Source organism: Opisthocomus hoazin, chromosome W, assembly GCF_030867145.1.
Source record: "Opisthocomus hoazin isolate bOpiHoa1 chromosome W, bOpiHoa1.hap1, whole genome shotgun sequence".
Taxonomy (NCBI): Eukaryota; Metazoa; Chordata; class Aves; order Opisthocomiformes; family Opisthocomidae; genus Opisthocomus; species Opisthocomus hoazin.
In genome coordinates, this window is record NC_134453.1 from 18,553,776 (window position 1) to 18,577,288 (window position 23,513).

General features: G+C 43.5%; 1 protein-coding gene across 1 annotated transcript in view; it reads right to left on the reverse strand.

The window, feature by feature from the left end:
• Positions 1-679: 679 nt before the first annotated feature.
• Positions 680-23,513, reverse strand: part of LOC104335584 (alpha-2,8-sialyltransferase 8E) — a 73,094-nt gene continuing 50,260 nt past the window's right edge. Inside the window, exons 4-8 of the mRNA XM_009941328.2 lie at positions 17,791-17,877; positions 14,549-14,693; positions 12,172-12,284; positions 7,462-7,554; positions 680-6,486 (exon numbers count right to left, since the gene is read on the reverse strand). Of these exons, the coding sequence (XP_009939630.2) occupies positions 6,018-6,486; positions 7,462-7,554; positions 12,172-12,284; positions 14,549-14,693; positions 17,791-17,877 (907 nt within the window). The 3' untranslated portion in view covers positions 680-6,017. The remainder of the gene's footprint in view (positions 6,487-7,461; positions 7,555-12,171; positions 12,285-14,548; positions 14,694-17,790; positions 17,878-23,513) is intronic.

Sequence of the window (23,513 nt, forward strand, 5' to 3'; positions counted from 1 at the left end):
TGTTGAGCATTCCCATCGCTTACTAAAAGATCATTTAAATATTTTAAAAAAGGGGGGAGAGCAATCCCCGATAGACTGTCTACACAAAACCCTTTTTGTCCTGAACTGGTTGAATGTTAGAGGAGGTCATAGTGACCCTCGAGCTATTCGGCACAGGGGAACAAACAAAAATGTCTATGACAATGATGTGGTGTTAGCAACGCTATTCCGCCCGGATAAAGGGGTTTGGGAAGGTCCAGTACGACTACTCACTTGGGGGAGGGGATATGCTTGTGTTTCTACAGATAATGGACAGACGGAGTGGTTGCTGGCAAAATGGATCAAACCTATCTTGAATGAACACAGAAGAAGAAGGGGAGGTGATAAAAAGACAGTGGGCCCGGTTAACAAAGATGCTACATCCTAACGATGTATAGCTGTTATCTGTACTATCTGACAAGTGTCAATATGAGTGCCTGCTTTCTAGGGCTCCGGGGTTAAGTTCTGGAGAGTGAATTATTTTGCTCCTTTCTGGTAGTAGAGTTTGGGTACCCAGGTAGGACCCTGCTCTTGAACATCAATGGTCCCAGGAATCGCAGGACCTCCAGCCAGCACCGAGGGATTCTCGGGGAGAACCTCTGATCACTGGACCAAAAAGTTCTGAGCAGGGACTATTAATAAGACAAAGGCATTCTTCCAGTATCACTTTTGTTGCCTGCCTGCTGTCTGTTCATAAGTCTTTGTAATATTTGGATTTATGTTGAAAACTTGGTGTGCCTCTGTGTGTGTGTGTGTGTGTGTGGTCGCGACCATAAATGTGTGATTTTATGTTATGGTGTTTGTATTTATGTGACCTGATGGACTGATTTGGTTTTTGTGATCTAATGGATTTGTCTGGACTAAGTAACTGCCTTTGCATCTTCTGGTTTGGTAAGTTTTCCGGGTTCTGCCTTTAGACTATTGTATCTGCATTCTGATTTATTTGGGCTGCGGAAGTATTTGATGCAGCAGGAAACAGATGGGGAATTTCTGGCTGGTTAATGTCACTAATCAAAATGTTATTGCTTATTGTTGTAATGATTATGGCAGTGATTATGTTGGTCCCATGTATAATACGCATAACACAAAAGGCACTAGAGGTAACTGCGAAGAAAATTTTTGTGATGCAAGCAACGCAAATTGAGCAAATGTTTTTAAGGCAATGATAAGATAGCTTAGCTTTTTTTTTTGAAAAGAAAAAGGGGGAGATGCTGGGTTCGATGTAGCTTGAGAATTAGCACGACTAGGCCGCTTAAGCAAAACAGCATAATTGAACAGGCCGCTGGAAAAGACAGCTAAGAATAGCCATTGCGAAAGTTCTGATAGTGCACATGGTGTGGGTTAGCAAAAACAAGATGTGTTCAAGAACGTGGAGGCAGTCTGTTGCTCTTGGCGTTAGTGCATAGTTACCAATCATAAGGGAATGTGGGGCATGTGAACAGCGTGTGATTTATGTCTGTAGCCTATCCAAATAAGCGTAATCGAGTGTACAGATATGGAAAATGTATATAACCGCACAAGCGGAATAATAAAGGAACCGACTGTGCATTGTATCAGTGTGTGTGTGAGAGTCGTTCCTGTCCTTGCACGGATGCTGAAACTCGGCAGTCAACACAGTATCTGATTTTGCTGTATTAACTCATCACTATTTTACATGCTAACACATTTTACAGTGATTAGTACAGTTAAAAACGTACATCAACTTACCCAAAGCTCAAACATGGAGAACACGTATGGCTTCTAAAGGGAAAATCAGACATGTCGGTAACATGTTTACAACTTTCAATCCTTGAAGCGCTGAGGCAGGCTAGTCTCTCTCCAAGTTTCCCACTATGGCCCAGTCCCACATTTCTGACATTTCTCAGATGCTCAGGGCTCCGGGAAGCGTTGGAGGTGCTGACAGCCCAGGACTCAGGCTCCCTCATTCTAACACCTAGCTTACCTTTGGATTTCCCTTAAGTTTATTTTAAAAAGCACTTAAGTACAATTGCTTGTTGATTTTGAACACCATGCAGACAACACTGGGATGCCCAGCAGCCTCACCCACATTAGACAGGATGATAGTAAGACATAAAATGAGAAGAGTCTGGGAGGGTTTTTTGGGAGATGCGGTTATTGGCTTGACTTACAAGCATGGGACCTGATGTTTTTTTCTATTTAAGCCAAATACAAACATTGTGCCGGCTTTAAAGGGTATGGGCTGAATCCTGCCTTGAACACAGTCCTATCACTGATGAATTCCGCACTGGCATTTTAAAGCAAGCAGAAAAACACCTTTTTTCTCGAGGCGTGGAATTCACATACTTACAGTTGGGTACAGAGGTTTCATTTGTGATTTGTTATGGTGATTTACACTACCACGATGAAATGTTTTGCATAGATGAATTTGAAAAGATGAAAAGTGCCAAAATCTGGAAGGAAAAGCGACAGTCACAACATTTCTGCTTCCAGATAAGTTTGTTCTTTATGCACACCTTTAAAAACACAGTATTGCTACTGCACCATATCTACAATATTTTAAAAAGTGTATCTGAAATCAAGTGAGTAAGAAACAAGAGGCTGTTCTTCCTGCCCATGATCGGGGCTTGTTTCTGGAAGCTTGCTCTGAAGTACACCAAACTATCCACAGCCTTCAAGGTCCTGTGCAGCCTGCTGTAGGTGACCCTGCTTCGGCAGGAGGGTTGGACTAGATGACCCACAGAGGTCCCTTCCAACCCCTACTATTCTGTGATTCTGTGATTCACTGGATTTTGGAAAAGGCTCTAAGCATAAACACTGACTGCTTTATTCCTAAAACCTCAGCTCACTCCAGAATTTCCTGGGGAATGTGGCCCTTAGGGATTGCTGAATTTCTCTGTTTCCTTCTTCATATATGTATAAAAGCTCCAAAGTTCTCTGCGCGCTCAGATGCAAGTGAGATGGGGGAAAGGACCATTTTCACTACCCAAGCTTGGGCTCTCTGCAATCAGAGCTTTGCTGACAAGCCACCAGGCCTCAGAAGATTAAAGGGGACAGCTTCCCTCTCGCTCCACATTTCAGCATTATATCCATCCCGGTTTCCCTCACACACAGACCAGAGACTGCTGCTCCCTGCCATGTAAAGCCGAGCACAGGTCGTCCACCCACGGAGCTGCGCCACCACCAGTGGTTTTGTCTTCAAGATCTGAGCAATGTTTCTTCTACTGATTCACCAAACCTCCCCAGACTGGACTATTCTTAGAGTTGATTTCCTTCAGCCTACTACACCCAACCATCTCGAGTGAACACCTAACCATCTTGAGTGAACATCACCTTTAACCTATTGCCAGGCAAGGCTGCAATGGGGGCAGCTTTTGTCAGGGACTAGGGGAGCTACTCCTGGCCGTCGCAAGCTGTGAGGCTTCATCTGTCGTCACTATCATGTTACTCCACAGCGCTAAAGGCTCTGGACTAGAGCAGTGGTTGCAATCTCTCATATTCCCTTCACATCGCTTTTCCAGGTGATCACAGACCTACTCGCCGTGGTGCCTCTCCGCCCCAAGATTGCAGCTGGAGGAGCTGACGCAGCATGCCTCTCCCTTTGCAATTCATGAGCTGGCTTTGACAACTCCGTTGCAATCACAGAAAACATGCTAAAACATTATAATGGCCCTGTCACCATTTAATCCAATCTGTCCAACAGCAAAGTTGGATCTCATAAATCAAAAGCAAGCGGCTAAACTGTTCCGACTAAATACTTCCTTCCTTTTGATGAAAGCACTGGCAGATTCATAAGCCTCCTCTGTTGACCTGACAAGGAGAAACAGTCCTAGTTATGTTTTTCCTACTCAATTTGCATTGCCAGTGTATGCAGATCTCAGGAACTTCTTAAGAGATTCTCCTAAATAACATGAGGAGACAGTGATTAAACCATAATATTATAATTTTCTCTCTCCCTGTCTCAGATTTCATATCCTCATCAACAGACCTGGGATTACAGCCGGAGCTCAGGATGTGGTACCAGACAGCTGACAGCATTTCTTCTCGGACAGATCAGATTTTTGTATCAGGGGATTTCTCTGGGGCCACAAACATATAAAGCTTAAGCACAGGTCCTTCACCTATCCCTGGCTGGTATTTCCCAAGCGAGCACTGACACCTTTATCAAGGATATGGGTTGCTTTTAAAGTAATCAGAGCTCTGGAGTCTAGTGTAAAGTTATGGAAATACACTCTCGCATACCATCCAGGTCACTGCTGGTCTGTAAGGATTTTTGAAATGGTGACCATTGTGCTTCACTTCCTTTTTGATTGTTTTATCTGTAGCGTGAGTAACTTTCACAGCTCTCAGCACAGCACAGAGGCTTTTAAAAGAAGCTTTGTGCATTCATGCATTACAAAGTCAAAATCCAAGTCCAGATTTGGATTTAAACCCTCTCCCCTCCCCCCAAAAAAGTATCCCTCATATAGAAATAGCACTTTAAATTTCAAATCCTGGATCAAAGAATCAAAGATTTTGTAATCTAAGCAAGACAAGACAAGGCACTGGACAACAGCCCAAGTGCTTCAGACTAAGAACTTCCACGAGGAAACTCTGCTCATTTAACTATGCCAGCACAGCTGAAACAGCAAACCTCACCTTCCTGTGTACACAGTCATACCAGTATGAAAGCGAATATACCAGCAGCCTACTACACACGGTTCAGCAGCCAAAATAAACTCCAGCAATACACGGCATCTTTTCTGCATCAGGATCTTGCCAATTTAACTATACAAGGTGAAAAAATAAGCTTGGCAGAACTGACAGAGTTACATTGGTATACTTTTTTAAGAACACAACAGCCCTTTTACTATCCTAATAACACTCTCAACATACAAAAATGCCACATTAAGACATCTGACATCTTGAGATGCATAATTTTAAAATAAGCATCATAATTCAAGCCACAAAGTATCGTCATTGTATTTTAACTTCATTCCCTGCCAGTACTTATCACAGATACCTGGAAGTATTTTAACTTGACCCGTACAACAGTGAATCAACATTCGATACTCTTACAAACTCTTCAACAAAAATCAGTGAGGAAATGCTTTTTTCTGTCTTATGCTGTCATATTTGAACTAAAAAATCAACTCAGAAAATATAACTATGTAATCTCCTTGCTGTTCAGCCCAAGAAAAGCTTGCAGAAGTGTGAAGGAGAAAGTTTCTTCAATCAGGACTGCAACCTGAAGCTGATATGGTCACTGCAGGAGGAAGTACACACACTGCTCATGCATTAGCTAGAAGGAAAGCATTACAGAAAATGAGAAAGAAAGTGTGATCAGCAGAGGAGGCCAGAAATATAAGACACAAGAAGGAAGAAGAAAGAAACTCTAAAACAATTGCACACCATGATCAACACAGTTACCTGTTGCTGTGAACAGGAGTTTAACATTCTCTTCCATCCTGGCTGAAAAATTTCGTAAAGTGACCTTATTAATTCCTTTCACATCTATCTGCTTTTTTTCAGCAATACTTTGTGACATTACAGAACAAAGACCTGAAGTTATATACTCCCCCTTAAAACTATAATGCTAAAGAGTATTTTCAAAAGCCCAAATGCCAGAGAACAGTGCTTTCAATAAAATCTGGCAAAGCCCCAAGGTTCTCAGTTCTATGTAAAGTCATACAGTCTGTGCTAAAATTATACACCACTGATCCTCCTCAAAAGTTTGGTGCTTTTCTCTACAGTGAAATGATAACTATATTAATGTGCTCTGTTTCTCCCTAAACCTATTGGGAAGGTGCTTCTTATCTGACTTGCTTTCCAGGACAGTGTATACCCTGGGACAGAGGAGTTTTGCTTCTCCCATACTGTTACGGACCCAACTCTGCTAGTAGGAAAAATGCTGGTATCCTAGATCTTATGGGATGCAATGCCTTGAGGAAATTTATAGCAAAAAATTATTGCATAATCTCAGGGTGTAATAAAACCTCCTGCACCACACACAGGCATCGAGTTCCTGTTCTACTGTTGCATCAGAGGAAGAAGTGTCCCTGTCAGCAGCAGCTACAGGTCCCTGTATGAACCCGCAGGATCCCCTTGCTGTGCATGTGGAGGAAGTTGAAGATTTCTGAGGGCATAGCGTGAAAACCAGGGCAAGGTTTCACATTGTCATAGTAGTGGTGAGTTATAAAAATCCCTGAGGGGTTCATGGGGAAGGCCCAAAAGCCAAAAAGGTGGACCTCTTCACAGAGCTCCAGGGCAGCAGTCACCAGGATCAGTCCAGTGCTAATCCGCTTGGCCCGCACCCCTTGGCCAAGCCAGTAGCGCGAGACGTTGATGAGATACTGGGGATGAAAGTAATAAACAGCTTGCTGAGATTCAAAATCATCCAGTATGTATTTGACCCGGATTGAGACGTCCGTGTTACGAGTGTTGTAGAAAGCTGGCAGCAGCACAGAAGCGTTCTCGTAGACCTGGAGCACATCATAGAAGGGTTTCCTCCATTTTTCCAGCTTATGAAATCTAAAGGGAAAAGGATGCAAGTGATGGCAGCGTGAACTCAGTCTGAACCCCAGAAAAGAAACCTCCACTGGGCTTTTACTGAAACATTTCTGATACAGACATAGTTGAAAGGGGAATATATTTAGATTTGTAATTAAAGTGTCAGTATGAAATGCAGGGCAAAAAAGCAAGGGATAAAAAATACATTTTCTCTCCTCTTTTGGAAATACATTCATTAAACAGTGGACAAACTTTGTAGACATTTCTGATCATGTCTCACTTCTCATTTTGTTGCGAGAAGTGTGTAATTTTTCCAAGGTTCGGTTAGCTGTATAGTGCACTATGCAGTGCAGAACTCTATAAAAAGTGTCAAATACCAAAGCTGAGCAAAAACATTACTAAAATGACTAACTAAAATTTAAAAGAAACCCACAGTGCAAGCAAATTATTTTATGTTGCTCAAGAAAAGAAACACATTCCCCCAGCAAGAAAGGAAAGCAGTAACGAGCCCCATGGTCCCAAACCTGTCAGCAAGGTGGCATTACGGTATTAACAAATTTAAAACTAAAATCACTCAGTCAATCCTGACCACAAAGTTTAACTGGCATTTTTTAAAAAACATATGACAATGTGTGCTACTTTATTTAAGCATTTAGGGTGGGAATCAGTTGCTTTCACCCTAACGTCTCCAACGCATTTGCCTGGGGCTTGCCAGCACAGTACGGGACTTCCAGGGGAAGGATGGTTCTACTGTTACGACTTTAGCTCATCAGCTTCCAACTTTCTGTTATCAATGTGCAGGTGCAAGTGTTCAACACAATCCGACATGTTGTTACTGATTCTATATACTGAATAACTTCAATTCAGTATGAAATGTATGATTCATAGTGCATGTTCAAAGTAATATTGGGAAAAAAAAATTCTCTATACCAGAATTTAGTGAAAGGTAGATTTGGAAAAGCAATAGGAGTTGAAAACACAAAAGCCAGAAACGACCTTTCGGTAATTATACTGGGATTGACAGTCACGACATCCGTCTTTACCCCAACATCTGTAAAGTATTTCTCAGATATAGGAGGCAAGTTGCATCTATAAAAGAAAGAAATTAGTAAGAAAGTTAAACAATTCCTTGCACTTTTTCAGGACTAGGAAGTAGAATTGATTTAAGCATTTCTTCCAAGCGACAACTCTAGAAACAGACTGAGAAATTAAAATTGTATGAAATATGTTGGTGCCCGAACTATGCATTAAAGTAACAAGTTCTTAGGGGCTGTATGAAGACCCCTCTTCTTTCTCAGTCTGTCAGAGCTGACCCCTTTTTGCAGATGTTGGCAGTGTTCACTCGCTTTGCTTCCTTAATAGCAGTTCAGCTATTTACTTTGGCAGTTCAGGATGAGAAATGGGATGAAGCCCCAAGGACCATCAGTCTATAAAATCAAAGACTTCCTCAGCAACAGCTGAGCCATATTCAATAATTAATAGATAGACTATGTCTATAACATCGCCTTTGTTTTATACCCAAGAGAATTTAGGGGAAATGCTCCACAAGAGACAAATCTGCCCAGTCCTAATTAAGCCAAAACTACCTGCTTCCCCTTATACATATCTCCCAGCATAGTGTAAGAGCAGCAATTCTGACTCTACAGATTCATCAGAGGATGTCAAAGCTGTTAGGAGCAAACTTACGAAGATTTGCAAACCTTGACTTTACCCAGCCTCCACTCACCTTGGCCTCGACCTAGATTCATCATCTCAAAAAATGTACAGCATCCCTGAAGAGATGCTGAAGTTACTGGAACACACACACATACACACAAGTTATCACACAAGCTTCACTTCCACGGGAAACCCAGCTGAAAAAAAGGCTTCAGCATGCATTATCAGAGCCAACACAAGTGGCCTCGCAACCAGTTTTACACTCAGTTTAAGCCAGCATTAGTGTTATGGGTTTGCGTGGCAAGGCTTTGGTAGTGGAGGGCTGTAGGGGTGGCTTCTGTGAGAAGCTGCGAGAAGCTTCCCCCATGTCTGATAAAGCCAGTGCTAGTCGGCTCTAAGATGGACCCGCCGCTGGCCAAGGCCAAGCCAATCAGTGATGGTGGTAGCGCCTCTGTGATAACATATTTAAGAAAGGGAAGAAAAAAACTCTGGAGTGAAACGGCAGTGTAGAGAGAGGAGTGAGACGATGTGAGAGAAACAACTGTGCAGACATCAAGGTCAGTGAAGAAGGAGGGGGACGAGGTGCCCGAAATGTCAGAGGAGAGAGCCTTCCCTTGCAACTCATGATGAAGACCATGGTGAGGCAGGCTGTTCCCCTGCAGTCCATGGAGGTCCACGGTGGAGCAGATCTCCACCTGTAGCCCATGGAAGGGACCCCACGCCAGAGCAGGTGGATGTCTGAAGGAAGCTGTGACCCCGTGGGGAGCCCATGCTGGAGCAGGCTCCTGCCAGGACCTGTGGACCCGTGGAGACAAGAGCCCATGCCGGAGCAGGTTTTCTGGCAGGGCTTGTGACCCTGTGGGGGACCCACGCTGGAGCAACCTGTTCCTGAAGGACTGCACCCCGTGGGAAGGACCCACGTTGGGGCAGTTCATGAAGAGCTGCAGCCCATGGGAAGGACTCACATTGGAGAAGTTTCTGGGGCCTCACGCTGGAGCAGGGGCAGAGTGTGAGGAGTCCTTCCCCTGAGGGACAAGGAGCGGCAGAGATAACGTGTGATGAACTGACCGCAACCCCCATTCCCCGTCCCCCTGCGCCGCTCAGGGGGAGGAGGGAGAGAAACAGGAGTGAAGCTGAGCCCGGGAAGAAGGGAGGGGTGGGGGGAAGGTGTTTTAAGACCTGGATTTATTTCTCACTATCCTACTCTGATTTGATTGTGATGAATTAAACTCCCTTTTCTCCCCAAGTTCAGTCTGTTTTGTCCGTGACAGTAATTGGTGAGTGATCTCTCCCTGTCCTTGTCTCGACCTTCGAGCCTTTCATCATATTTCCTCTCCCCTGTCCAGTTGAGGAGGGGGAGTGATAGAGCGGTTTTGGTGGGCACCTGGCATTTATCTAGGCCAAACCAAAACAGTTAGATACTTGCTGACATTCTGAAAACTTTTTGATGTACAAGCCTTAGTAAAAGCCATCACTGTTAAGATCCCCACGTCTTAAAAAATCGCTGCACCTGATTCCCAAAAATCTCCATATTTCTGAAGGTCAGGGCTGAATAGGAGAAAACTGTGATGGTATTTAGGGTAAGCGATGCTCAGTGTATTCACAATACTACAGTTCTGCTGTCAGCATAATTTCTCTGCCACAGGGAGAGGGCAAGTGGGGGAGCAGAAGAAAGCACAAAAATTCTTCAAAGTCCCCCTCAGACTCAGGAGGTTCACACCTACCTCCCAGAGAGCCCCTCTTTATCAGGTCAGAGGATATTTTTTAGCCACCTCATCCTTCTCACAGGCAATGTTATTTCCAGCACTTTTCTCTGCAAGGTCATGCAGTGTCCTTCTGAAGTCCTCTAGCATCCTCAGTTCCATCTAGCACTGGGCACTGTGCTCATTAGGTCATATTTGAAACAGGTTTTCAAATACTCAGCATCAATATTTTTGAACAGTAAACTCCCAACAGGATTAAGAAAGACTGAATTTGTTGAAAGTAATAATTCCTTATAGAAATGATAGAATCTGCACAAACTGTCCTTTTGTCACAGGACTCCAAAAATTCATCCCTGCAAAGAGAGTAGTCCCATCTCTAAATGCACCCCAGTGTTTCATCACAGATCTCTACTCTGGCCAGTAGATGGAGATAGAAAATAACAACTAGTAAATGCAGTTCATGTGTGTATTTTATATATTCTATTGTACTATAATTACTTGCCATCAGAATTTATTTCATAGAAAAAAGCATGGTTGCATCCTGCTGGCCACAAGCTTCCTGACAATAAAAGATTTTCCCAGGCATCCTGAAGGCATCACTGAATGCTAGCAGTGATAACTCCACAGGCAGTTTTTGAAATATTTTGAAGAATTGTGTTGGTGACCAAGACGGTGATTCCTGACAGTTTGGTGCACTGGTGTCAGACTGGGAAGTGGATGTGTTCAGACCTGACCTTACCCACAAGCTTTACTTTAAAATTGATGTCAGCAGGCCTTAAGCTCTAAGAGTGTGCATGTCTTTTGCGCGTCTTCTTACAACACTAGCACGTCTTTGTGCATGACACTGGTCCCGCATGTTTTGCAGATGGTGAATGAGGCGTTTCTTTGGCACAAGTACTGATGCACTTATTTACATTTCAGTCCTACTTAAGCCTCTATTTAATTATTAACTGGTACCTAAAGCAACTCAACTTCTAAGTGCTGTACTTATCTGATCTGCTTTTTTTAATCAGTTGCGGTTCAGTTCAAGAAAGAGTAAAGTGGTAAAAAGGGACCTCCACTGAAAGTTCTTATACATAAAAGATGAAATTTGCTGCCCATATTTCCACTTCCACTCAACAGCTTCTCATCTCTGTGTGTAACACGTACCACTCCTTTCAACCATACTGATTGCTGTGATCCAACACAATAGAAGGCAATCTACAATAATTATTTAATGTACATGGGATACATTAGGCTTTTAAGATGCAAATTATGTGAAGCCTGGACTGTTTCATGGATCAAAACTACGACAATGGTTTTCTATAAAGTGGGCACAAGAGGCAGACACCAGGGTCTGAAAACAACGAATAGTGAAGGTAGGACCTGTAAAATTTTATTTCTCATTTGATGTCAAATTAAATTAAGAATGCAATAAGCCAAAATCTGACCTAATTTTTGCTGGTATGAAATCAGAAAAATTAATTTATTTATGTGCAGTTATTCTAAACTGACAGCAACGTGCCCAGGATCAGAAAATAGGCCAACAGAAGTAAAAAGATTTTTTCTTTTCTACAGAACAGGTTATAAATCTGTGAGCTAGTTGTCATACACCATGACCCAGGCAAAGAGCTTAACAGGATTTAGAGAAGGATTAGTCATGCATCTGAATAATTAAAAAATCTTTCACATATATGTTAAGGATGATAGAAGTCCTGCTAAACTCCATTATCCAGGGACGCAAGTCATGGGACATCCCAGCCTATGCAAAACCTGGATAACTCCATGTACAGTGAGGAGGACAATATGAAGACACTCAACCTTCAAAGATATTCAGGCGTCTCTGCACATCCTGGAGTCTACAATACTGATTACTGTAGCTCCCATTATCCAGCACTTGAGCTCTGCACCACTTCAGAAACACACCTCCGAGGCACATGAGCTGTGCAACGTGGAGCTATTAACATCTGGCCAAGCTGCTTATCATGCAATAAAGGTTGTACCTCTAGTTTGGAATTGCCCCAGAAAATCACGGCCATGTTCTTAGGACACTGCTCCTGGGCTAATGTCCAGGCAAGATAAATCTACAACCTGAGTAACAGGGGATGTCCTGAAAGAGCACATCAAACTTTGTCAGTAAGTCAATGATTAACCACATGGAGTTAGGAAGAAATAATTCCTCAAAGCACAATTTTTGAATAAATATTATAGAGTGAGGTGGTTTTTTCGAAACATTGCTTTTTGTGCAAGAAGCAGGCTTGATACGGCCGGTTTGGCAAATCCCATGTTTCCATGTGAGAGAGAATAGCTTTGCAATTCTATAAATATCATTAAAATGGGCAGAGAAAAATGGTGCAGTGGCGATTACCGAAACACAAAGTCTGCGCTGTCAATCTCCCGGCCACATCTGCTATTCTTCAGAATTCCTCCGTTCCCAACCACCGCACATTTCTTAAACTGGGAGCGGTGGTATGGCATATCCTGCAACATCACAGCAAGGAAACAGTTACATATCCTTAAACACAGAGGCAGCAAGTCTCTTTTTTATTTTTTCCTTTCTTCTGTGCAGCTGCATCTTGCTGCAGATGCACTAATCGTAAGAAGCTGACACTGGTTCTGGCGGGCAATATTCCCGTGGTGTACATAAATGGATGGGATTGTTTTCTGTGCAGTTAGAGATAGTATGGGCAACTAACTCAGAGGGGAAAAAAGCAATAACCTGGGTTTGTCCTGACTTCAGGGTGGAAGAAGTCATTTCAGAAACTTGCTTTCCCTTCTGATTTCCACATGAAGGCACGTACCATAAAATTAGTGAACCCCAGGCATTGCCTTCTGAGCTGCCTGCAAACTGCTCGCTCCTCGGGCTCTGATGTCCTGCTTTTGAGCAGCCCGCATACATGGTTCCCAGAGCAGCTAGTACAGCCCAGCAAGTCTTTCTAAGTCAGACAGCACATTACAGCTATTTATCAGAACCTAGCCCAAATTTTAGTGCTTGCTACCACTAATTGTGCTAACGATATTAATGATTATTAATTAGCACTTGTACTACCAGCAGTGCCTAAAGCCTTTGGTCAGGCACCTTTCTGGACATGTGTAGGACTTTCTGTAATCCACGGGCAAAATTCTGCCTTCATATGCAGACATGCAGCTGCTGCTGAAGCCAGCGATAGTGAAAATCACATCTCCAAGAACAGAACTGGGCCGTTAGGGTGAGAGGGCTGTGACGCAGAGCTGAGCCGCGCTACACCTTATGAATATGTAGATGTGTGCTTATATAAGCATGAGAGCGCTCGTTTTGGTACATACATATTTTATCAATAATTTCATACCGCAAAACTACAGCGAGATGCGATAGCGGCATGACTTGTCTAGGTGATCATTCCCAAGATTTTTCCATAGCGTTCATACGTCATGAGGCAAAAGGGCATGCAATTACACCTGTCTAAGAAAAGCTGCAGCTGTCTAACAGAGAGGCATTGGAGAGTTGTCTGTGCTTTATCCAGTGATTTCCTAACACAAAATGCCTTGGCTGACCCTTTCAGGGAGATCGGAAACGAGGTCTCCATGCTCAGCACATGGCTCTTGCCCTCAGTCTTGATCCCATGCTTTCAGCCCTTTATTTCCCACATTTGCTGAGCCAGAGCCCTGCTCCTAGGCAGAGGGTGGCTTTGGCCACGTAGCTGCTGCCCAGTGAATCCCGAAGGCATTTTGGCACGGGATAGAGCCTGCAAAGCTGGCATACCTGGTTAAATACAACAGAAGCTACAGGACACTCCTGGCAAAAGCACAGGCGTCTAGTCTTTCATGTATTCACCTGCTCAGTCAGGCAGAATTTTGAGGATAATACTCCTGGAGTTAGATGTACCCATTCTTTGCCCGTCTCCAGAGGCCAAAGTGCTTTCCTGGACCTGAGCCTTTCCCCTGTTCTGCCCCAGTTCCCCGTGTGCACATTTAGGTAACAGCACTACCCTACCTCTTAGCAGTGCTCAGAAAGCAAATGGATTAAAAGTGATTAGACTCTGATGAGCAACTTTAATGACACAAATCTAAGTATTTTACTTGAATACTTTTCTGGCTTTCTGAGAGGGATAAGTTTCAGTTGTCCCCTCCAAATATGCCATTTTAAATTCATGAGGTGTTCCCCATGATAAATCAGTAGCCACAAAAACCCATTTCTACGCATCAGTCACTATGTGCAGTGGGAATTGCTCACTGGTTATAACTTTGAATGGCCCTCAGATCAAGGATTATTTGCTGAAAAGGTTTTGAATAGTCAGTACAATGAAAATACTTTTAAAATGTGCAACCTGTTCACAGATAATCTGCAAACAGAAGTAATTATAAAAAGTCAGTCATTGTGAATATGAATTATAAAATAATCATGCCCTTAAATAAAGCAGACCTACCCCAAATGTTGGATTTATTGTATGTGAATACTGTACTTTAAGAAGTCCTGGTCATTAAGTGCCTTTTTTATTCAGCTTTCTTAAGTTATTTCATTAGCCACTTTGCTGCTAGGTCAATAATATTCTGCAGAAAAAGATATATATTGCATACTAGAGCAGATGACCACTAGAAAATAGGATAATCAGCTGAAATATCATATAAAAAATATTTTCAAAGTATAAGCAATCATGTTTGTAGAAATGTAAACAGCCAACAACCAAATGCTTAGCTATAGGATAATCACTAATGCAGCAAGTAGAGTGAAGTTGATTCTGCAAAAGGACAGAGGCATGAGGCACCTTTGGAAACATTTTGAAGATTTCTTGGTTGATATGGAAGATTCCACTAGTATCCACTTCATATTTCAGTTTAGTTCCCAAGGGAGTATTTTTCTGGGTGGTGAACAGAAAGGAAGGGGCATTGCAACACCTCGACAAAGTAGACCTGTAAAACGAAAAAGACAGAAATAAGACCAAGGTGATCATAGCATGCCTTACTATTTGCAATTATTATTACTCCTAACAAGGCATTTTTCAGCAAAAAGAAACTTTTTAGCTGTAGAAGGGGTAGAATGCTCGTTTGTTGGGTTTTCCTTTAGAAAATTTCAGATTCAGTGAAATTTTCCTTGATTGAGGAACTTACTTCTCGTAAAAAAACAAAACAGAAGAAATTAGATCCCTGTACCTGTCTCTTCCAGGCTGCAGGAAATATATGTGCAAATTCTGCCCTGCTCCAGAACCCAGAGCTGAGCTTCTGTCCCCAGTATCCTGGGGAAACCACCCTACTGAATCAGTCCCTCTCTGCTTCAGAGGTCTTCCACTTTTTGTAAATTATTTACTCATCACCGGGCAGGAAATGCAGGGGTTAAAGTATTCATCCAGGGATGTGGAAGCTTGTCAGGGCAGGGACTTCAACACTGCAATACCTAAAAGAACTACCCCACTCACCAGATTACAGTGGAGCACAGCACATTTTGATGACAAAAAAAACCTTTAAAGGGCTTAGTTTTGCCTTTGACTTTGCATATGGGCATCAGGAGGATGATGTGGCCCCGACAGATGCGTGCCAGGTAGACTGCTCATGGCTACAACCCCAAAAACTCAGACAAATGGCCAAAATTTCTTTTGATGCTGGGACAAAATGGCAGATATTCCAATGTAAACATGAACAGTTTTGAAATCTCAAAAATGGGATTCACAGCATGAGGGAAAAAACATTCAGCTCTGATATTAAATTTAAATAGGAAAATAGGGATCCATTTCTTAGCTCCCATATTTTCCTGAATGCTTTTGTCCTTTTACTGGTGGAACTGAAAGCCCTGACTTCAGCTTGTTCTTACTTCAGAGCCAGTTTGCTTCTCAGTCAATGCGTCTTATACTTTTAATGAAAAATACATGTCATGGCAAATGCACAGACATGAAGACAAAGTCAAATGGCTCTCCAATAACCTAGATTAAATACCTTGCCTCTGGGGTATGTGGCCTCATTAGGAGTTGGAAGAATAAGCCAGTCTTCTTTATGGGCTTTATTACAAGCACCAGAAAGCAAATACAGAATTATGCAAATATTTCAGTGACGTTCAATTACTATTATATACTTGGCTCATGCAGAATGACACAATATCATGATCAGATCAAGGCAGCAACTGAGACTGAATAAGTCAATGAATAATTTCTAATAACGAAATCATTACATAATTACAAGCAGGTAGTGGGACTGAACTGTGATATCTGAGATATGAAAAAAACCTCTTAATTAGTTCTGCCTTAAAGAATTGAAAGAGATGTTGTTCTTTAATCTAATGTCCAACTGGTTTTCCAGAGGCAAGTTCCTTCATATAAATGTCTGATATCCGATAGAGGAAGACTGTCAAGGAAACTGTTTTCCTTAGTCTCCAGATACAAAAGCTAGTATGATTTTTGTGCTTCCTCCCTCCCTGCTGCTTAAGCAGCTGCCATTTTACTTTTGCTAGATTCTCCCCATCTCATCTGATGGCCCAGAACCGGCAAAGTTCAAAAGCCCACAACTCAGCATCGTTAGACCACCTCCTTTTAACCTCTTACTAGTCTGTCTCCAAACTCAGAGACTTTGGTCTAATTTTAAGGGACTACAGTTTCCCCACACGTTCACACACTAAAGTCTCTGCCCCGTAACACAAAAATGAAACAGACTTTTAACTTTTTTTTTTTCAGTACTAGCATGATTATTGTTGTTGGAACCAGCTACCAAAGGTTAGGTTACATATAGGTGCTAGAGGGAGTTTCTTAAGCAGTGATATATCAATGCACTATCTAGGATGAAGAGGGGTTCTTTGCTTTATGAGCTGGTGTTGGTGGCCTGTGAGAGACTGATGGTCCTCTTGATGGTCTTCAGATAGTCCTTTCTCATTGCTCCCACCTCTGGGCGGGTCTCCATACTTCTATGTGCTCCTTGCACTCTGGGCACAGTCATTAGTTCTCTTACTGCAAGAAGTCTTTAAGATAGTAGGTGCTAACCCTGAATGGCTCTTGTCTTCAAAATGGTCTCTGATTATTGCCCATCAAGTAATTTCCAGAAAAAAATATACCAAAAAACCTACAAAACTTATGTGTGGAACTCATATTGGAAAAACTGCTATGAGCCTGGGACTAACAATTAGTTATTTTTAAAGATGTTAATGACTACCTCAGCACATGCATTCTCACATTCTCTCATTAACTCGTGACAGACATTTCCTGGAAACATGTAAGAGAATTTGGGAGAAAGTTATGGGGCCTTATTCTAAACAACAGCTCTGAATCATGCCAGTGACTTACAGACTTAGCCAGTCTATATTCCACTTACTCTGAAATAACGTGTTTTCTCTAGACCTACTCAAATGCGGCCCTTGAATATACCAATATGCAACATTCAAATACTGTTTTGGCTTCATTCTACTATTGCCTTCACAAGAAGAATTTCAGAAGTTGTATCTTGAAATGGCCATGGAGAACCTTCAGAAAAGAGGAAGTCTCGTGAAGGAAGGCAAAGTACTACAGAAACAAACTGCAGAGGTCTTTGAAGACTGAAAAAGATATCTAGATAGTCAGGCAGCAATAGCTAAGAAGCCATTAAAAAAAGGAAGTCATAAACAAGGTCTGACAGTACCTAATACACTACAGAAAAAATCCAGTTCGAGTATTTTGTAGACCAAATTTGCAGTTTCACCAGTGATATTACCGTTTTACACCACTGGAGAGTTAGATTTATGTATCAGGTGCAGCCATTAAGTTTTGGCTCCACCCTCACTTCTGCCTGAATCCCACCTGGAAATGTCTTTCTCACACCAAATTCCCTGCCTTTCGTGGGAAGACTGTCCCACATGGAGAAGGGCTCTCTCTCACTCTTGGTGTTGACTTTTTTAAAATAGAAAAAAGTCCATATTTATTCAAAAGGATGGTACTCCAACAGTAACAGTGTTATAATACTTACTCTTGCTATCCATATGAAGGTTCGATCTCTCTACAGCAAGCTAAAATTAAAGTAAATCTTACTCAGCCTCATTAATGTGGACCATTCTTACTTGAATAAATCAGCTTCTGTGACATTCATCTCCCATTTGCACATTTGTAGGCTCTTCCATCTGTCAAACAATTCAGTTTGTTTCACCCTAAAAGATAAAAAGAAAGAAAATAAAAATACACTTTATTACAAGGTCTTCAGTTCCTAAAACAGCTGCAGGCAGAGTAACATAGGGAAAACCAGTCAGTCTATCCAATGAAAAAATCATCATTTTTATTTCTTTTTCTGCTCAGACATAGAAACTCTGAGCCATGTACACACAGGTACTGATGGAGCTCTTCAGACATTTGGGACCAATTTCGATTCCCTGATATGCATTCTCCACTTCTTCAGGATAAAAAAGGAAATATCAGGCAAGAAGAGTCTACTATACCAATGTCTGTCCACAGCCTGCTGGGTAGCTAATGAGTGTCTGGCAATCACAGCAGCTTTGGGGGGAAAAGTCGCGCCTAGCAGAAGGGCCCAGCAGAGGGCTACTGGAAAAGGGGATACTTCAGATAATTTGGCCAACTACCATTATATTTTGGTGAGGTTATCTTATTGCATGAGATCCTACAGAATAGCACTGTTGGTGAATCCATTTTATAAACTGCAATAGCACCCGTGTAGGGATAAGCATCTGTGACAGTAAGAGGGCATGAAAAGCTCTTTACACAAGGATCTCTCCCTCCACCTCTGATAATACATACACTTCTAGATATATCAAAAAATAACACTCCTATTTCTACTAGGCTGACACAGGATGACTCATTTCTGGTGATATCAGCAATTCCAACCACTTGTACCTTAGGGTTCATACATATTCTGCTGTATTTGGACAACAGAGATAATGAAGGCCTTGCAAATATCTAGAGCTAGGGAGCAATGTCATAATCTGGTGTCGGAGTGGGAACTCGGAAACGGTAGAAACGATACCATCCCAATGTGAGTAAGATCGTTCTACTTTATTAGTCATCAAAACAGGGTATATATAGCAAAGCAATTACGGCTTCTAATTGGTTAGTTACTCTTAACCATATATAGTCAAAACTGCTGCAATTGGTGCAAAGCTTCATCTCTCGATGCGGAAGCAGCACTGTGGCAGAAAGCGTCACTGTGGCAGGAAGCGGCGACGTGGCCGGACGCAGCGCTGTGGCAGGAAGCGGTGACGCGGCAGGAAACAGTGACGCGGCAGTCCCGCGGCACCAGTGTTCCTTGTTCGCCACTTTACTCTCTCAGCAGGGTTCCGCGTTCGCTGCTTTCCAGGTCTATCTCTGGGACAAAGCCTGGGTTGCTCAATACACCAGACTATGTCCTCTCTCGTCCAACCAGGACTCCACAATTCCCCCTTCTTGTTTTTGAGCGAGCCAGGCATAGTCGATCATCCTGGAAAGAGCCTTTTTAAGACAGTTAAAGCAAATACATATTATAACTCCAACTACAATCAGCACGATACATATACGCAAACCTTCTACAATTAACGCTTTAAGCCAAGCGGGCAAATTACCAAAGAGCGAGGTGAGCAATCCATCAAAGTACCCTTCATTTTGTTGTATTTGGTTGGTGTGCTGTTTAAGCCACTATAACTGTTTGTGGATGGACTCGCTGTGATCAGACAAATTCATACAGCACATACCTTCGAAATCCTCACAACCATGTCCTTGGGCCAATAGTAGGAAATCAATTGCTGCCCTATTTTGTAACACTGCATGTCGTAGACTGTTCTGATCTTCTAACAGAGATGACAAGACTTTTGTGGTAACATTGGCTTGCTTTGCTGCCCAACATACCAATTTCCCTAGTTGGTTTAATGCCGAGCCGGCGGCGCCACAGCGCCATAAATACGTGCTCCGTGGCACCTGAAAGGGTAACTCGATCATCGCAGTTAGGAGAAAGACCTGTAATGCTTCGCTTAGAGCGCGTGGTTACACTTTTCCACCACTGTTGATCTGGAGCTAGCAATGTCAACTGACCTAAGTAACACAGGCCGCCATAGACCTTATGAGGAATTCCTTGCCAGGCCCTGTCGCCACAGATTAAGAACATGTCAGGAGGCAGGGCCTTGGGCGTATCATTATTCCACAAGGGAAAACCACCTCTCATTTCCATTCCATAGGCGCCTAAGCTTTGGGGGCTCTTTTTATTTGTGTCATTGGTACCGCAAAAGGTGACAGTTCCAGAACGGCCTCGATAGTCATAATAAGAAGCAGTCGGAGTGACATTAGTCCACCCTGACCAGCTGAAGGAATGGAAATGATTGGTTCCCGTAAAGGCGGGCCCTGCGAACACAAAACACGTTTGAGTTTAGTTGTTAGTCTTGTTACCAATTCTCATTGACCCTAGCAAGTTCAACTCTTGAGGATCCCAGGATAATGTATGGTTTAGACCTCGTATGAGTTTTGCACTACAATTACTCACCGGAGTTTCCTTCGCACATCTGCCTGTACTATAGTTAGCAAAATGACTAACATCATAACTAGGTACACCTATTAAACAAGTGCGAAAAGGTTCTGTTGCAGAAGCAAGAGATAAGCAAAATGCTGATTGGCCTGTTCTGTTCACCTAAGTAACCCATAGGTTCTGTCTGGGCTCAATGCGGTGAAGGACTCCTCCTCCTACAACTATTTGGCAAAGAGCAAAAGGCACGACTAACAGGGTAACCGCTTGTTCTTTTGTCGTTTCCATCCAAACAGACGTAAACATTGTACCTTCGTTTTTTCCCATTCTGCTTTAGGGACGGTCCAAATAGCAGGTACTAGATTACTTCGGCTACATTCAAGACCATTTACCAATACAGTTCTAGCTCTTTGGTTTGCTGATCTTACCCAGTCCGCGTGGTTATTAAAGGAACTATCACTCCCTTCCACCTGCCCTGTAACAACTAAAATACGAGCTACGCTGCATTCTTCTACAAAGCAATGATCACACCAGTGCCTTGCAAGCGATGTTCGACACCACCACTGTCCTTGGCAAGTGTAGCAAACACACAAAATCCAAGGTTTACAGGTCTTACAAACGTCACAGTTGATATTGGCGACAAATATCTCCTTGTGACCGTTCATATATCTCTCCCTTGATTCAGGTTATTTCTACTTGATTGTTCTGTTCGTGAGAGTCTGCTTGTTGTGCACAGAATCACAGAATCACAGAATAGTAGGGGTTGGAAGGGACTTCTGTGGGTCATCTAGTCCAACCCTCCTGCCAAAGCAGGGTCACCTACAGCAGGCTGCACAGGACCTTGTCCAGGCGGGTCTTGAATATCTCCAGAGAAGGAGACTCCACAACCTCCCTGGGCAGCCTGTTCCAGTGCTCCGTCACCCTCAGAGGGAAGAAATTCTTCCTCGTGTTCAGACGGAACTTCCTGTGCCTCAGTTTGTGCCCATTGCCCCTTGTCCTGTCACTGGGCACCACTGAAAAGAGCTTGGCCCCATCCTCCTGACACCCACCCTTCAGATATTTATAAGCATTTATTAGGTTCCCTCACAGCCTTCTCTTCTTCAGGCTGAACAAGCCCAGCTCCCTCAACCTCTCCTCGTAGGGGAGATGTTCCAGTCTCCTCACCATCCTTGTAGCCCTCCGCTGGACTCTCTCCAGTAGCTCTTCATCTTTCTTGAACTGGGGAGCCCAGAACTGGACAGAGTACTCCAGATGAGGCCTCACCAGGGCAGTGTAGAGGGGAAGGAGAACCTCCCTCATCCTGCTGGCCACTCTCTTCTTGATGCACCCCAAAAATTAACCCTCCACTGCTGATAAAAAGCAACAGCAGCTCCCCTTCCTCAGGGCTGAGTCCCAGGTGTGAAGCCTCCAGCTCAGCTCTTGCCCCTGAGCTGCTCAGGAGAGCTCCTCGGCTAACTGTCCTTGTAGACTCAAAGCAGGCTTCACGGCTCAGCTAGGCCCCCAGACTGGACTGCGATCTGTGGAAACACACATGTATCCTCAACCATTAAAGATTACTGGTACTCGGCCAGCCCATTCTCCAGTAGTCGGGTCCCTATAGATTACTTTAAACCACAGCAAAGTCGTGGTGCTATTGAACCTTAGGTTCTGGTGGTGTATAACCACCGGCGGTGCTTCCCGATCACCCATAAGGCACAAATAATTCAATGTAAAAAGGACTCGATGCAACCTTGGTTGCGCTTCTGTTTCAACCCCTCGCTGCTTGTCTAAATAGTCCTTCAGCACACGATGAGTGCGCTCTATGAGCCCCTGCCCTGTTGGAGAATGTGCGATCCCTGTGGTGTGCTTAACTCCCCACATCAATAAAAACGATCTTAGCTTTTGACTGACATATGCAGGTCCATTATCAGTCTTAATTTCTTCAGGCACTCCCAGTACCGCAAAACACGCAAGCATGTGCTTACAAACCTGTTGCGCTTTCTCCCCAGGTAAAGCAGTAGCCCATATCATTTTTGAAAAGGTGTCTACTGTGACATGTATGTACTTCAGTCACCCAAATTCTGGAACATGCGTAACATCCATCTGCCATAACGCAAGTGCCTGCAGACCTTTTGGATTGACCCCTTGGCCTATCCCTGGACCCTGATTTCCGCACTTGGGACAGGCCTGTACAATATAGCGAGCCTCATTCTCTGTCAGCCCAAATTGCCTTCGCAGGCCTTTTGCATTTTGGTTAAAACTCTCATGACTCTGTCTGGCTTGCTGAAACTTGTCTACTGGAGGCATAGGGCATGCGGGACTGACTAAATTGTCAGCAATCTGATTACCATGCCCTAGTCCCAGATCCCATTGATGACTACGCACGTGAATGACAGAACAAGGCGCGGGCCGTTGAGACAGTACGGTCCGCAACTGGATAAAAAGTTTACCTAATACAGGGTTAACCGTTTCCCTAAGCAAGGCATCTGCTACCCGTGGCACCACTCCGGCCACATAAAGGGAGTCGGTTACTACATTCAAAGGCTCATTTAACCAATTAGTTAAGGCCCAGACCACGGCGGTCAGCTCCAAGGTTTGTAGCGAATCCCCATCCTGTCCTTGTATCATGTGATGACACCACTGGCCCCCCTCCTGCCAGGCACTCCTTTTTAGTCATGGGCACTGGTGAGCAGTTGCCCAACCCACCATTAACCTGGCTTTCCAACGAACCCGTGTGGGTTGACCAGTGGCCCATGACAGAAGAGCGACTGCAAATAAGACAATTAGTGGCAGAGCAACTCGATGCAGGCCACATCAAACCTTCAGTTCAGTGACCGCCGTGGTCTGGGCCTTAACTAATTGGTTAAATGAGCCTTTGAATGTAGTAACCGACTCCCTTTATGTGGCCGGAGTGGTGCCACGGGTAGCAGATGCCTTGCTTAGGGAAACGGTTAACCCTGTATTAGGTAAACTTTTTATCCAGTTGCGGACCGTACTGTCTCAACGGCCCGCGCCTTGTTCTGTCATTCACGTGCGTAGTCATCAATGGGATCTGGGACTAGGGCATGGTAATCAGATTGCTGACAATTTAGTCAGTCCCGCATGCCCTATGCCTCCAGTAGACAAGTTTCAGCAAGCCAGACAGAGTCATGAGAGTTTTAACCAAAATGCAAAAGGCCTGCGAAGGCAATTTGGGCTGACAGAGAATGAGGCTCGCTATATTGTACAGGCCTGTCCCAAGTGCGGAAATCAGGGTCCAGGGATAGGCCAAGGGGTCAATCCAAAAGGTCTGCAGGCACTTGCGTTATGGCAGATGGATGTTACGCATGTTCCAGAATTTGGGTGACTGAAGTACATACATGTCACAGT